This window comes from Scomber scombrus, chromosome 6 (assembly GCF_963691925.1).
Source record: "Scomber scombrus chromosome 6, fScoSco1.1, whole genome shotgun sequence".
In the NCBI taxonomy this organism is placed as follows: Eukaryota; Metazoa; Chordata; class Actinopteri; order Scombriformes; family Scombridae; genus Scomber; species Scomber scombrus.
Window position 1 is genome coordinate 13,811,316 of NC_084975.1, and position 11,934 is coordinate 13,823,249.

General features: G+C 39.2%; 1 protein-coding gene across 2 annotated transcripts in view; it reads left to right on the forward strand.

Annotated features, from left to right (window-relative positions):
• The window catches only part of furinb (furin (paired basic amino acid cleaving enzyme) b), an 87,609-nt gene that overhangs the window by 39,293 nt on the left and 36,382 nt on the right, over positions 1 to 11,934 (forward strand). For both annotated transcript variants that reach the window (XM_062420304.1, XM_062420305.1), the window contains exons 3-5: positions 877 to 975; positions 9,875 to 9,970; positions 11,696 to 11,824. In XM_062420304.1, coding sequence (XP_062276288.1) covers positions 877 to 975; positions 9,875 to 9,970; positions 11,696 to 11,824 — 324 coding nt within the window. The remainder of the gene's footprint in view (positions 1 to 876; positions 976 to 9,874; positions 9,971 to 11,695; positions 11,825 to 11,934) is intronic.

The window sequence follows — 11,934 nt, forward strand, 5'->3', positions numbered from 1 at the left end:
GAAGACGTAGGCTGCTTCATGTGTCAGTTAAAAGCAAGGCTTACAAAAAGAAAGCATTCCCTGAGGTTTTAGGCCATTTTTTGTGACAGCTGTCACCCAATCGCTTCTCTTTAAAAGCTCTTTTTTTTAGCAGGACATGTGAAGAAATAATGAGCGGTACAAGGAATGCCTCAGTGTAGCTTTGAAGCGACTTCCGCACGTGCTGTGTGTGTGTGTGTGTGTGAGTGTGTGAGTGTGTGAGTGTGTGAGTGAGTGAGTGAGTGAGTGAGACATTTTCTTCAATCTGCAGAGAGCCAACCCCACTTCCAGGTTAGCTGCTGCTCCTCAAGCTTTTGTTGCTCTGTGGAATAGACAACCTCTTTCATCATTCTTTATGGAAGGCTGAAACATGTTGCTCGGGTTCTCTTCTAACACTGGATATTTAACACTGTACTTGCTTTTGAAATTTCAATGCTTACCTTCACTTATCTTTTCAACACTTAGTTATTATCGTTTTAACAATGATAAAAGACTAGTTTGTTTGTTATTTAACAGCTACCCCTCTCATGAGGCTTTTACAGCACTTCTATGACAAGGACCCATGGGATATGTTATAGGTGCTGAAATTATGGTTGTTTTATCTCTCATTAAGTGAAGAGTCGCTTACATTTGTACTAGACCATACAGTAATTGATACTGATTAAGCTTTGAATATGTGAAGAAAAATTCCAGGCTCTGATGTGCAAATGGCTTTATCTGTTTCTAGCTTTTTTACAAAACAAACACTATCTGCACATTTTGCTCATGTGCACATGAATGCCTTGGTGAGCATGGGGTGTTATCCGGCCATCCTGCTACTACAGGTGACCTCATTGCCTTTCCATTTGTGTTGTGCAGGTTTTTGGAGATTATTATCACTTCAGGCATCACGCCGTGGAGAAGAGGGCTTTGTCTGGCCACAGGAGGATACACATCAGACTGCAAAACGAACCACAGGTAAGACTGTTGTCAGCTCTCACACAGCTCTTTGCAGCACTCCATGTTGGCAACTAAAGGCCAAAAGACCGATTGGATTACAGACAGAAAAGTGCATACGTATCACAAAAGAAAAGGATGCCAGCATCAATGATCACTTGTCAAACTCTGTAGTCTTTGCAGTCCACACTGATCGTTCCATCTGTCCTGCTGACTCGTTCAGAGGTGCTACATAACCATGTGCTTAAAAAAAAAAAAAGAACAGCACAGTTGGGAGTGTCTCAGTTTGGTCTTGTAAAATCATTATTTGCTCCTACATTTTAACTAGAGAAGATCACTAGCATTCATTTGTCTAGCATCCAAAAACAATCCCTAAATGTCCAATCTTCATTTGAACACCTGGTTCTAAATTTGCACACAGTCCAGCCACCAATTCATATCTGGCATAATCTCTGGCACATTCTTAACTCTGCAAAATCTCAGCTACTGTGTGCACCAGATGTATTTAAGTCAGCATGGAAATTCCATCACAGTGGAATAATCTTTTTTCCTACTAGTGATTAAGAGGCAGCATTCTCACATTCACAAACCTACATCCATACTACTAGGAGAGTAGTATGGCAGTACTTACCACCAATCTGCTGTAAATTAAACAGATTTGGTAAAACTTTTCAGGTGTCAAGGTGTTTTCTCATAGACAGTGACCTGAATAAAGAATGAAGAGGGCTGAATGCAACAGCTGGACAATAGGAGATGTTATTGTACCACCGTTTTAACAATAACCTGTACTTGTGTAGAAAAGCACTTGTTAGTTTTGTTTAACATTTTTACAAGATGATTGAAGCCATTATATTATACAATTTACTCCTTGAATCTTTATTACAGTTTAACATCCACAGTTAAGCAATAGCACTCCTGATCAAGGCACATTAACCTGAGCTGCCTCACACTAGAGGAAAAATCATTCTTGGGTAAACACTAGATGTGCATAAAACTGGTAATTAGATGTGAAACTTTTAGATTATTACACTGCTGTCTTATGAAGGCAACAAGAGAGATATGTTGTGAAAAATGTAATTTTATCCACTATCAGGCGCTCCCTTTATTTTGGTTGTATTATCTAATCAGCAATACACAGAAGAGACCTTGTGAGAAACTAGGAAAATACACTTTTCAAATTATCGTTCTGCTGCTTGAGTTCATGTGTGGGAGACAGGAATTGTGATAAATGTAAAGCTTAATATGAAAAAAACTGAAGTCTGAGAATGTCATAACCTTTTGCGAGTTGTGTTCATGGTCGTAGCTGCTGTTATTCACACCTGAGTTGAGTGGGCACAGTGCCACTGCGAGTAATAAAACAAGGAATACTACACAGACCTCACTGTGAATGTTTTTATTGTTTAGTAAAAATCAATGTAGAAAATGGTTCTCAGTAAAAACAGCAACAACAGTGGATCACCCTGAAGACATAGTTTCTGAAAAGACACAAGGCTGTTGATTTTCTGGTTAAATGTTTTATGCTTAGTGTCACGAATAAAATGTACTTCAACTCAGTTGTACAGTAAAGGGGTATTCACTGTGGCAACAATTAAAATAAATCTATTCACATGGTTATTATACTACTTGTGGAGGTGAAAATGTTTGTCTTTTTGATTTGGATGAATAGACTCTTTAAAGAGCAACTTAAAGGTTGGAGACTCCAATGAATCAATGCGTAGGAAAATACTGCAGGCTTCACTACAGTGACTTCTACATCTTCTGGAGTTGTTTTGGTCAAACATTTTACTTCCACATCTCAAGGCTAGGATCAAGGCTAGTCTTGACAATGAAGAGTTTGTAAATGTTTATTTATATGCATGTGACAGACCTCAGCCTTATAATTATAAGCCTGCTAGGTGACCAAGAGACCAGGAACAGACCAGAGTTAGAGGGAATACTGGTCAGAGGAGAGAAATTGAGTTGTGGTGTGAAGAGAACCAGTGGAGGACTGGTTCTTGGTGAGTGATTAGCATTAGCTTATAAATATGTACACATGTATGTCTATGGGCATTGGCTAACGGTATCTAATGCATCACAACATTGTATATTTTGCTATCATGTATCAGGCTATAACAAAACTAGTATTGGTAATCTAATACCAGCAGGAGTATTGACGTAACAGAAACTAATGCATAAGTATCAGCTTGTTTCAGTCGTATCTCACACTGCATAATATCTCCACACTACGTTTTACGGTTCACTACCATTACATCAGGACAGAGAGAGAGAGGGGGCAGATTGATAGAGTGATACGTTTCTAGGTTTTTAATAGAATAACGTGGCCTCATTTAGGTGACAATTAATAAAACCATAAATCATAAAACACCAACCAAGTGTTTAAATGTATTAAAACATTTTATGTTGTTAAGAGCAGCTTCAAAACTATCAGATACCGCATCAGTGGCTAAGCCTGCAGGCATCAGCCTCTAATACTAATAACAAACCTATATAATTAAAAACTGTTAGTGCCTTCCAATGTTCTCCGACTACATTGAGTAAAGGAACGCATATTATATAATACAAATGTAAACCAAGTTTTAATCCCACCACCATTAAACATTCATTAAACATTCAAAACACTAACTTGGAAGTAAGTGTTTTAACACACAGAGTAACAGCAGGTAACCACTAACCTATAAAACACTGGTATAAAAGATACTACATCTATGTTTCACACTGATCAGGTGAGACATACAAATATACTGAATGTAAGTTTTTTTAAATTAATATATCTGGAAGTATCTTAAACATATATGGTCCAACGAAAAAACAATATACCCTTTTAAAACAGAATGCTTACTTAGGTATTTGAAAATGTTCAAAACAGGAGTATGCACGTACACATCACAGCCAAAGTAAGCTGATGCTGAGTGCTTGAGTCTGAAGAGCAGTAGTGATAGAAAGTCACCTCGTTGCAATATTTTCTAAGTGGACATTGGAGCCCTGCAGTGTACGAGCTGGTTCTTTGTTTTTCAACTATTTCAAAATGTTTTAATTTGCATGTGGCTCTACATCAAAATGCACACAGAGATAGACAATCATGAGACATTTTTTAAAATAAAAATAATAACATGAGTAAATAGTGGAAATGTTCAAAAATACCCCATCACTCAATGATTCATGGTTTCATATAATTCTTTTACCAGGTTTCAATATATAAACAAACAAATAACAAAGCAAATGAGTCAATGTAATCTCTTGCTAAATATGAGTATGAATTGTATTGGATTAAGAATTAATTTGATTTCTGCACCTCAAGCTGAGAACCACAGCATCCGCCCTGCGTTCTACTGTCAGGGCTTTTCAAGTTCCAGGTCGACTGCCTCGTGCTTGGTGATCTACTGGCAGGATGTGGAAAGGGACCCGGGTGCAGTGGAGGACAGGGCAGCACTGCTCTCTGATGCATATGCTGGGGGAGATCAGAATATTTATATCACTTTCAGTAATATAATATTTAATACATACACTGACCCAAATAATAAATTAGATTAAATGACTGACTGAAATTGCTAACTGGTTGAAAATGGCTGGCCTCCACAGCTTCATGTCCTCCACGCCCCCTCCTTCATGCCTGCATCCAAAGCCTCCCACTGGCTTCAGAACAGACACAATATGTTAAAAAGAAAATGTTAGACATAAACATCCAACTTAAACTAAACTATAATCCTTTGGATACAATGTTTACCATACTGGGTATTAAAGAAGTTTTTAGTTTTTTTTGCTCCTGTACACGACACTATTTAAAAATAGATGTGGGATATCAAAGGAACTGAAGGTGTTCACATGATGTTGAGAAATCTTCAGTTGCTGCTGAGAAATCAGCCGTCACCTGTGTTATTTATTGTCTGTTTCCTGACACCTCTACCTGCTCCACATGATGGTTTCAAAGATAGACAGAAAACAAAAACTGCAAATATGCACCTGTCCTTTTTGAGAGTAACTCTTATTTTGCATAACAGTACAACATCATGTATTGACTGTAATGCTGGAGAATATGGTGAATGTTGATCATTAATAACTGTGTGATATGCAGCTAACATTAGATATGAGAGGACTTTACAGACAAACTATGAATCCAGTAAGCAGCAGGAAAAGGACATGTGTGTCCATGAGTGATGTAGCCAGCCCTTCTTTAAATGCTTCTGCCTCCTGACTCAACAATGAGCTGCGGCCATATTTGCATTGGAAACACCGGAGACAGCAGTGGTTATTGTTGCTATTTAAAAGCACCTTAAGAGGTAACTGACCGGTGCTAAAAAGGGGGCAGTTACGAAGTGAGAACAGACTTGGACCATCTGTAGCAAGGTGAGCCTGCCAAGTAAAGCTCAAGGACTACTTTCTAGCTTTTCATGAGACCACATGGCTGAGAAGAGGGCTGATGTGGTCTGACAAGCACAGAGTCCCTAAGACATCATTAGTAAGATATGGTGACATTCACTGAGGCCAGTGGTGTCAGGGGTCAGGCTGAATGGATGTTAAATAGGCTCTGAGAGCATATGGATTCAGAGGTGTCTGCCTGGGAGCTGGGAGTGTACTGTAGTACTCAAAAGGCTATAAGATTTGCTTTGAGATCTCCAAAATCAACAACAAATGAAATCCAGTGTTGGCAGTGACAGAGGCTGGGATTTTGTCATTGTTACTGAGGAAGATTTAATGATGGGCAGTACTGGGTTTTAGAGTTGTATGCAATGGTGAGAGACAGAGTGCAGGAGGAATTCTAGCCAAGAATGTGAAGACAGTCAATTGAAAATTGATGTTCTTCTTATTCGTAACTGGCAAGGACCAGAGTTAATCTTGAAGATGGATCCTGGGGTTTACTATATTCCTAGGTTATCTATTTCCTTTATTCTGTATAGCCATCAACAGTAAATGATAAAACTGGAGCCCCAACAACAGGACCAGAGAGATAAAGCCTTATCTAATATGAAGACATTTTTGACAGAACAGATTTCATCTCAATCCCTCGCCCGAATCGCTTCATTTTCAGTCTGAATGTCAGTAGTTTAAGTTAACACCGCACTTGAACCTCCAACTACTCAGGGCATTGGGATTCTGGCAAAGGTACAACAGTTTGTCCCTAGGTTACCTCGCCGCCCACACACCCAGCAACAGATCAAACCTCAGGCAAAGTATGACCACTGCCAAAAAAACACCACAGCATAAGTGAGTGGGTTTGTGTTGACATGTATTTATTTATGTGTATTTGTATATTCGTGTGTGTGTGTGTGTGTGTGTGTGTGTGTGTGTGTGTGTGTGTGTGTGTGTGTGTGTGTGTGTGTGTGTGTGTGTGTGTGTGTGTGTGTGTGTGTGTGTGTGTGTGTGACCATCATGATCCCTAAAAAAAATGAGAAAGAAAAGGTTCTGCTTCACCTGGGTCAAAGAAAACAGATTTAAAAGGCAATGAAAGCATAATGGTTGGATTTGGATTAGTCAGTGCAAAGCTTTGAGCTTATTACAGTGTTCCCTTTTTTGTAATCCGGCTGCTGTCTCTCACATTGCCTCCATTGTCTCTTTTTCTCAGCTCTGTGGTGCTAACATGCCGCTTATCACCATCCCTTTTGAATAATCACACAGTGGCAAGATGAAATTGGCAGCTGCATAAGCCTTTACCATTATGCTTGCAAGGGTTGTTTGTCATCTCCTCTCCACACCCCACACCTTCTCTATGAGGGAAAAAATCGATTTGTTTTGGGGTGGTTGCTGTTGGTTTTGAACAAGCTGCACTGTAAGACAGCTCACTGCATGCCGTGTTTTGGAAGGGACTTTAAACCTTTCTTTTCTTCCTTTTTACTTTTTTTCTTTCAGTCTTTGTACAAAGTTAAGGTTAGTTTATGATAGGTCGCTTGGCACTTTTGATAAATGTCACTCAACAGAGATTAAAGAGTCGCGCTGCGTTTTCAATTTATGCTTCGGCAAAAGGTTCCAGTCATCTCCATGGTAACCAGAAGCTATCTTCCAGCCGGCTTGTTTGGTTACATTATATCATCACGACCAGGACTAATTAAACAAGGATGTTTCAAGTTATCTAGAGTTGCAGACCAAAATATCAATAAGGAAGTTCAGTAAAAACTACAATCTCCATGGCAACATTAGTAGCACTACCCAATCACATTAGCATTACCCCATCACACGGTTTCTGCGACATCCTCCAGGTGCGCAGCATAAAAGGAAAGTGTCATGCAACACTCTTTTCTGTCAAAAATACATCATTTCTGTTGAGTGACAATTATTAAAAGTGTCAAGCGACCAACTATAAATCAGCCTTTAGTCTCTGGTTGTAAGACTGCACTGTATCTTTATGTGCTGAAGCATTAATGTTAAACAACCAAGTGGTTGATATACTTTAATTTTGGTATTTGCAACAAGTCCCATAAAAAAAGCCTAAACTTTTTGATTTGTCAAGCCTGTATATGCCTATCAGGCTCAAACCCATTGGCTCCGCAGAACAGGAGGAAGTAGTGAATTTGTTAAGGACTGTTTTCAGTGTTGGATTTAGTGTACCAGCATGTATTTACAATACTGTATGTGGGATAAACTCAAAATAAACTACAGTGAAAGCTATAAGCTATATCAGGCTTTGGCTACACAGACCCTACTTGTGAGTAAGATTATTAAATTGCTGGTTTTACTCTTGCCATTGGACTGATTGATGTTAAGACAAAATAAAGAATATCTTATCCTTTAACATGTTTTCTTTCTCTAGCTGTGGAAACAGCGAGGTTTAGATCAAAGCAGAGGCTGTTTTTGTTTCTACCAGTTCCACTGCATTACACAACAAGACTGGCACTGCCTCTCCTTAGTCATCAGATGTGGAAGCCCTCAGGACTCAGTGCAAGAGATGGAACAAATAGTTTATTGCTCAAGAGGATTACTGACTTAGCCCATGTGGAGACCTCCTCCTTGTCTCATGATTGTTTCTTTGTGTGGTGCTGTATGGCCACTATTCTGTGCTTGTCCAGACCTCAGGGTGACGCTTACTTCTTTGTGTTGTAATAAGTCCTCCATCAATCACTCATTCTCTGGAAAGATATGGATTATACTTTGTTTTTCTCAGATCAGCTGATCCAGCTGAACTGTTTCACAAAATATTCCCACATTTTGCCATAATTAAAAAGATGACTTTACATTACATTCATTATGATTTAATATCAGTTTTCTTAAGATGATATTATATAAATGAGTTGTTAGCTGAATGTGCTAATGTTTAATTTGCATTAATTGACTTTATAAAACATTACAAAGTCAATTAATGCAAAAATGAAATGAAACACTCAAAAGCTAATTAGTTGTACACTACATCCTAAGTTAGATGGCTGTATGCAGAACGTCTGATTCATGTCTCAGCTGTTGCCTTGATAATATTATGGTGTGCAGTGGGCAGCAGTGCAATGAGGTCAGTTATAAATGTAATGAGATGAGATAAATGTTAATTAGTGTAGGGTCACTTGAATAAGGTTAATGACTTCATTCTCTAAGGCAAAGTTTTCAACGGGGTTAGCAGTTACACCACCCTCGATAGCTGTGCTGAACAGTCAGACCACGCACTTTGCAAGACCACATCTTCATAAAAACAAGCAAGTAGAGAAGCCTCACTACTAAAAACGGCTCTGACAGCTGCAAGGAAATTGCCAAAGAGAAAAAACCTTCTGAAAAGACATACTCTGAAGTACTCAAATGATAGAAAAGTCGTAGTTTCTGAATTTACCAAGCATGGCCAAGAAAATTGACACATTTAGATACAGTTCACTTGAGTGTGCCTGAAAAATGGAACTAGTTTAAGCTTGGTCACTTTCAGTAAGAAACCTGCAAAGAATACATTTAATACTGACAGTAATAGTACACAACAGTATTTACTTAAACTGCTAGTAGGAAATGAGTCTCTACTGCAGTTTCAGTCCATCTATGTTGCTTTGGTGTTAGTTCAATCCAAGTTAACTTTCAGAGGGAATTTTGAATGTGTTGCTCTATTGCCACACCGTTCAAATTGAGCATTAGGTGTTGTGATGTTTTCAAACCTGTTAGTTAACACGCCAGATGTTGTCTCTGTTAATGAGTCGCAGACAGGTGTTTGTTGCAGAAGCATTTTCAACCACATCCAACACTTTATATTTGGCCGTCTGGACAGAGTCTATAGGGATAGTGACTTGACTTGTGAGAGGCTTGTGTATGACAGAGATGTCCAAGAAAATGCAAGCTGCTGTTTTGAGAGTGCACTCATTGGCAGTCTCTGTATCTGGAGGAGGCACTGCTGCCCACTCCCCTAAATAAGAAAACAGGAGTTGAAACAGAAGGTTTTCTATCATCTAGTATTTATTGCGCAAGTGTTTAAATATTTAAACATTAATAACAAATGTGTGTCACTATCATTACTGTCAGTCATGCTCACAGGATGTCAGTGTATCTGCATATAAAATCATAAAAGGTGAACTAACTAGCAGGGTATTTATATTTTATATTTTGATATTTGCATTTACTTTCACCCATCCCTACTACCCATATCCCAGCAGCCTCGAGGATTTCAAAGGCCCCTACAATCACTGATTTCACTCTGCAACTGCTACTTTTTGAACCCAGCTGGGGCCATGTTTTTCCATGTCTGCAGTCTGGTTGACATTGCAACAATTTAAGAAATTAGAGCATTTATAATGAAACAATTGCATGTGAGGATAACTGGGCAAAATATGAATTTTCTCTCTTTGTGTGTGTGTGTGTGTGTGTGTGTGTGTGTGTGTGTGTGTGTGTGTGTGTGTGTGTGTATGTGTATTTGTGTGTGTGTGTGTGTGTGTGTGTGTGTGTGTGTGTGTGTGTGTGTGTGTGTGTGTGTGTGTGTGTGTGTGTGTGTGTGTGTGTGTGTGTGTGTGTGTGTGTGTGTGAATCCCAGGTGTTATGGGCAGAACAGCAAGTGGTGAAGAAACGGAAGAAGAGGGATGTCTATGAAGACCCAACAGACCCAGATTTCCCCAAGCAGTGGTACCTGGTGCGTAATGGTCTCTTATCCTAATATAATAGGTCTCAATAGTCTGGTATAAGGGCTATATGCTAGAAATGATAACATTTACAATGACATTTTGAATGACCAAGTCATCAAATATACGCTATCTATATTTCTAATACATATTTCTGTATTTTTGTCATTCTAAACTGGGATTGATTTTCCATTTTGCAGCAACACGTTAATTACTGTATGAAAGCCACATTCAGGATGCCACTTTAGGTGTTGAAGCTATGAATAAGGAGCTTATCTGTATTCAGATCTGTCAAAAGCAAATTGCTGTCCTGAACTTTTTTTTCTGTTTGTGCTCTGCAATTATTTCTGATTAATCCTTGAAGGTCTCCTTATTCAGCCTTGTCCAAGCACTACAGCACCCAATACTTTCAGCTCTGCAGAAGCTTGTGAGGATGCCTGATTTAAAGATGTATTAATTATCACAGTGGCAGGAGTTAATAATTAATTTTCCTTATGGTCAGTCAGATAAGCATGTATTGAATTGCTGTCTTTTAGGCTAAACCTGTAGGTTAAATCAGCCTCAGCACCAACACAAAATTTCCTGACTTCTATGTATAATGCAATGCATCCCAGGATGCTGGGGTGAATTTAAATTAAATGTCAGGAGAGATCCACAACGAAGGTGTATCACCTGTGAAACATTGCTTAGCAAATGGTCCTGGCGCTATGTCTTCTTCCCTCTTCACAGCTTTTTTTCAGAGATGCTTCAATTTGCCCAAATCTCCCCCTTCATTCCTTTTTTTGTATGCACAAAACCTGTCACTGCAAAGGATTAATGAAAGCATCGACTATCCCCGACATAAATCACCAGTGAATAGGAGTGGTGCAACCACCTCTGCCATTCAGCATTATGTCTCTAATCATCTGAGGGTTTAAACCCCTTTTCTCCTATTCAAAGTATTTAACACAGCTCTGACTTGAAACCCAAACAAAGACAGTCGAGCTTAAGGCCACCATTGTGGATGTTCTGTTTTCGTAGTATAAACAATTTATTGTATTTGGAGTCCTTCTATGTTGCTTTTGGGTATGTGGTTGTAAACATGGACCCTGTAGCAAACATTTACTTAAAATGTGTCTTGAATGGTGTCCATGCCACCAAATCTACCTAAGCATTCTGGCACCACACAGGAGCGCACATGCATGAGTTATGCTCTGTGGTAAAAAAAAATCTGCTGGAAACAGAGGCTAAAGACAGCTTCCATGCTTTCCAATCTTCCATTAATGTGTTTGTGTCTATAACCATCTTTTCTACCACTAAGCCTCATACTTCTCTCAGTACGCATTTCCCGTTATTCATCGAAATTGTGCTCTTTACAACTCTGTATCCCATCCATGTCTCCCTCCCGCTGCTCTCAGTGCTTACAGACTGTTATTCCTCTTGCTATAGAGGCAATTGCTCTCAATACGATTTTTAACCTGCAACAGGTTGTCTGTCTTTTTCCGACAGCGTAACTACAGTGAGACGCTCACACTGGGAATTTCGGCCTGAGGAAAATGACATGTTGGAGTGATGCATGAAAATTGATTTATAAGTGTTTATAACCCACCTTTGACATTCCTGTTCATGTTGTGGTGTTTATTTTTTGTATTGGGCATTTCTATTGGGCAGCTGTTCTCACACTGATAGACTTGTTCTGTCGGAAGTGTCAGTCACAGCATATCGGCAGCTGAATAAAAGCCTTATGTCTCCTCTAGTCCACACCAACCCATCAGGACCTGAACACCAAATTAGCCTGGGCTCAGGGCTACACAGGAAGAGGCATAGTGGTGACCATCCTAGACGATGGCATTGAGAAAGACCATCCTGACCTCATCATCAATTATGTAAGTCAGAAAATGCAAAGCAGGGAGTAAAGTCACATTATCAATGACCCTCCTCATTTGTAAACAGGATTCTGTTCCTGAATATTTTCAGTGAATAAGCTGGCTGAGGA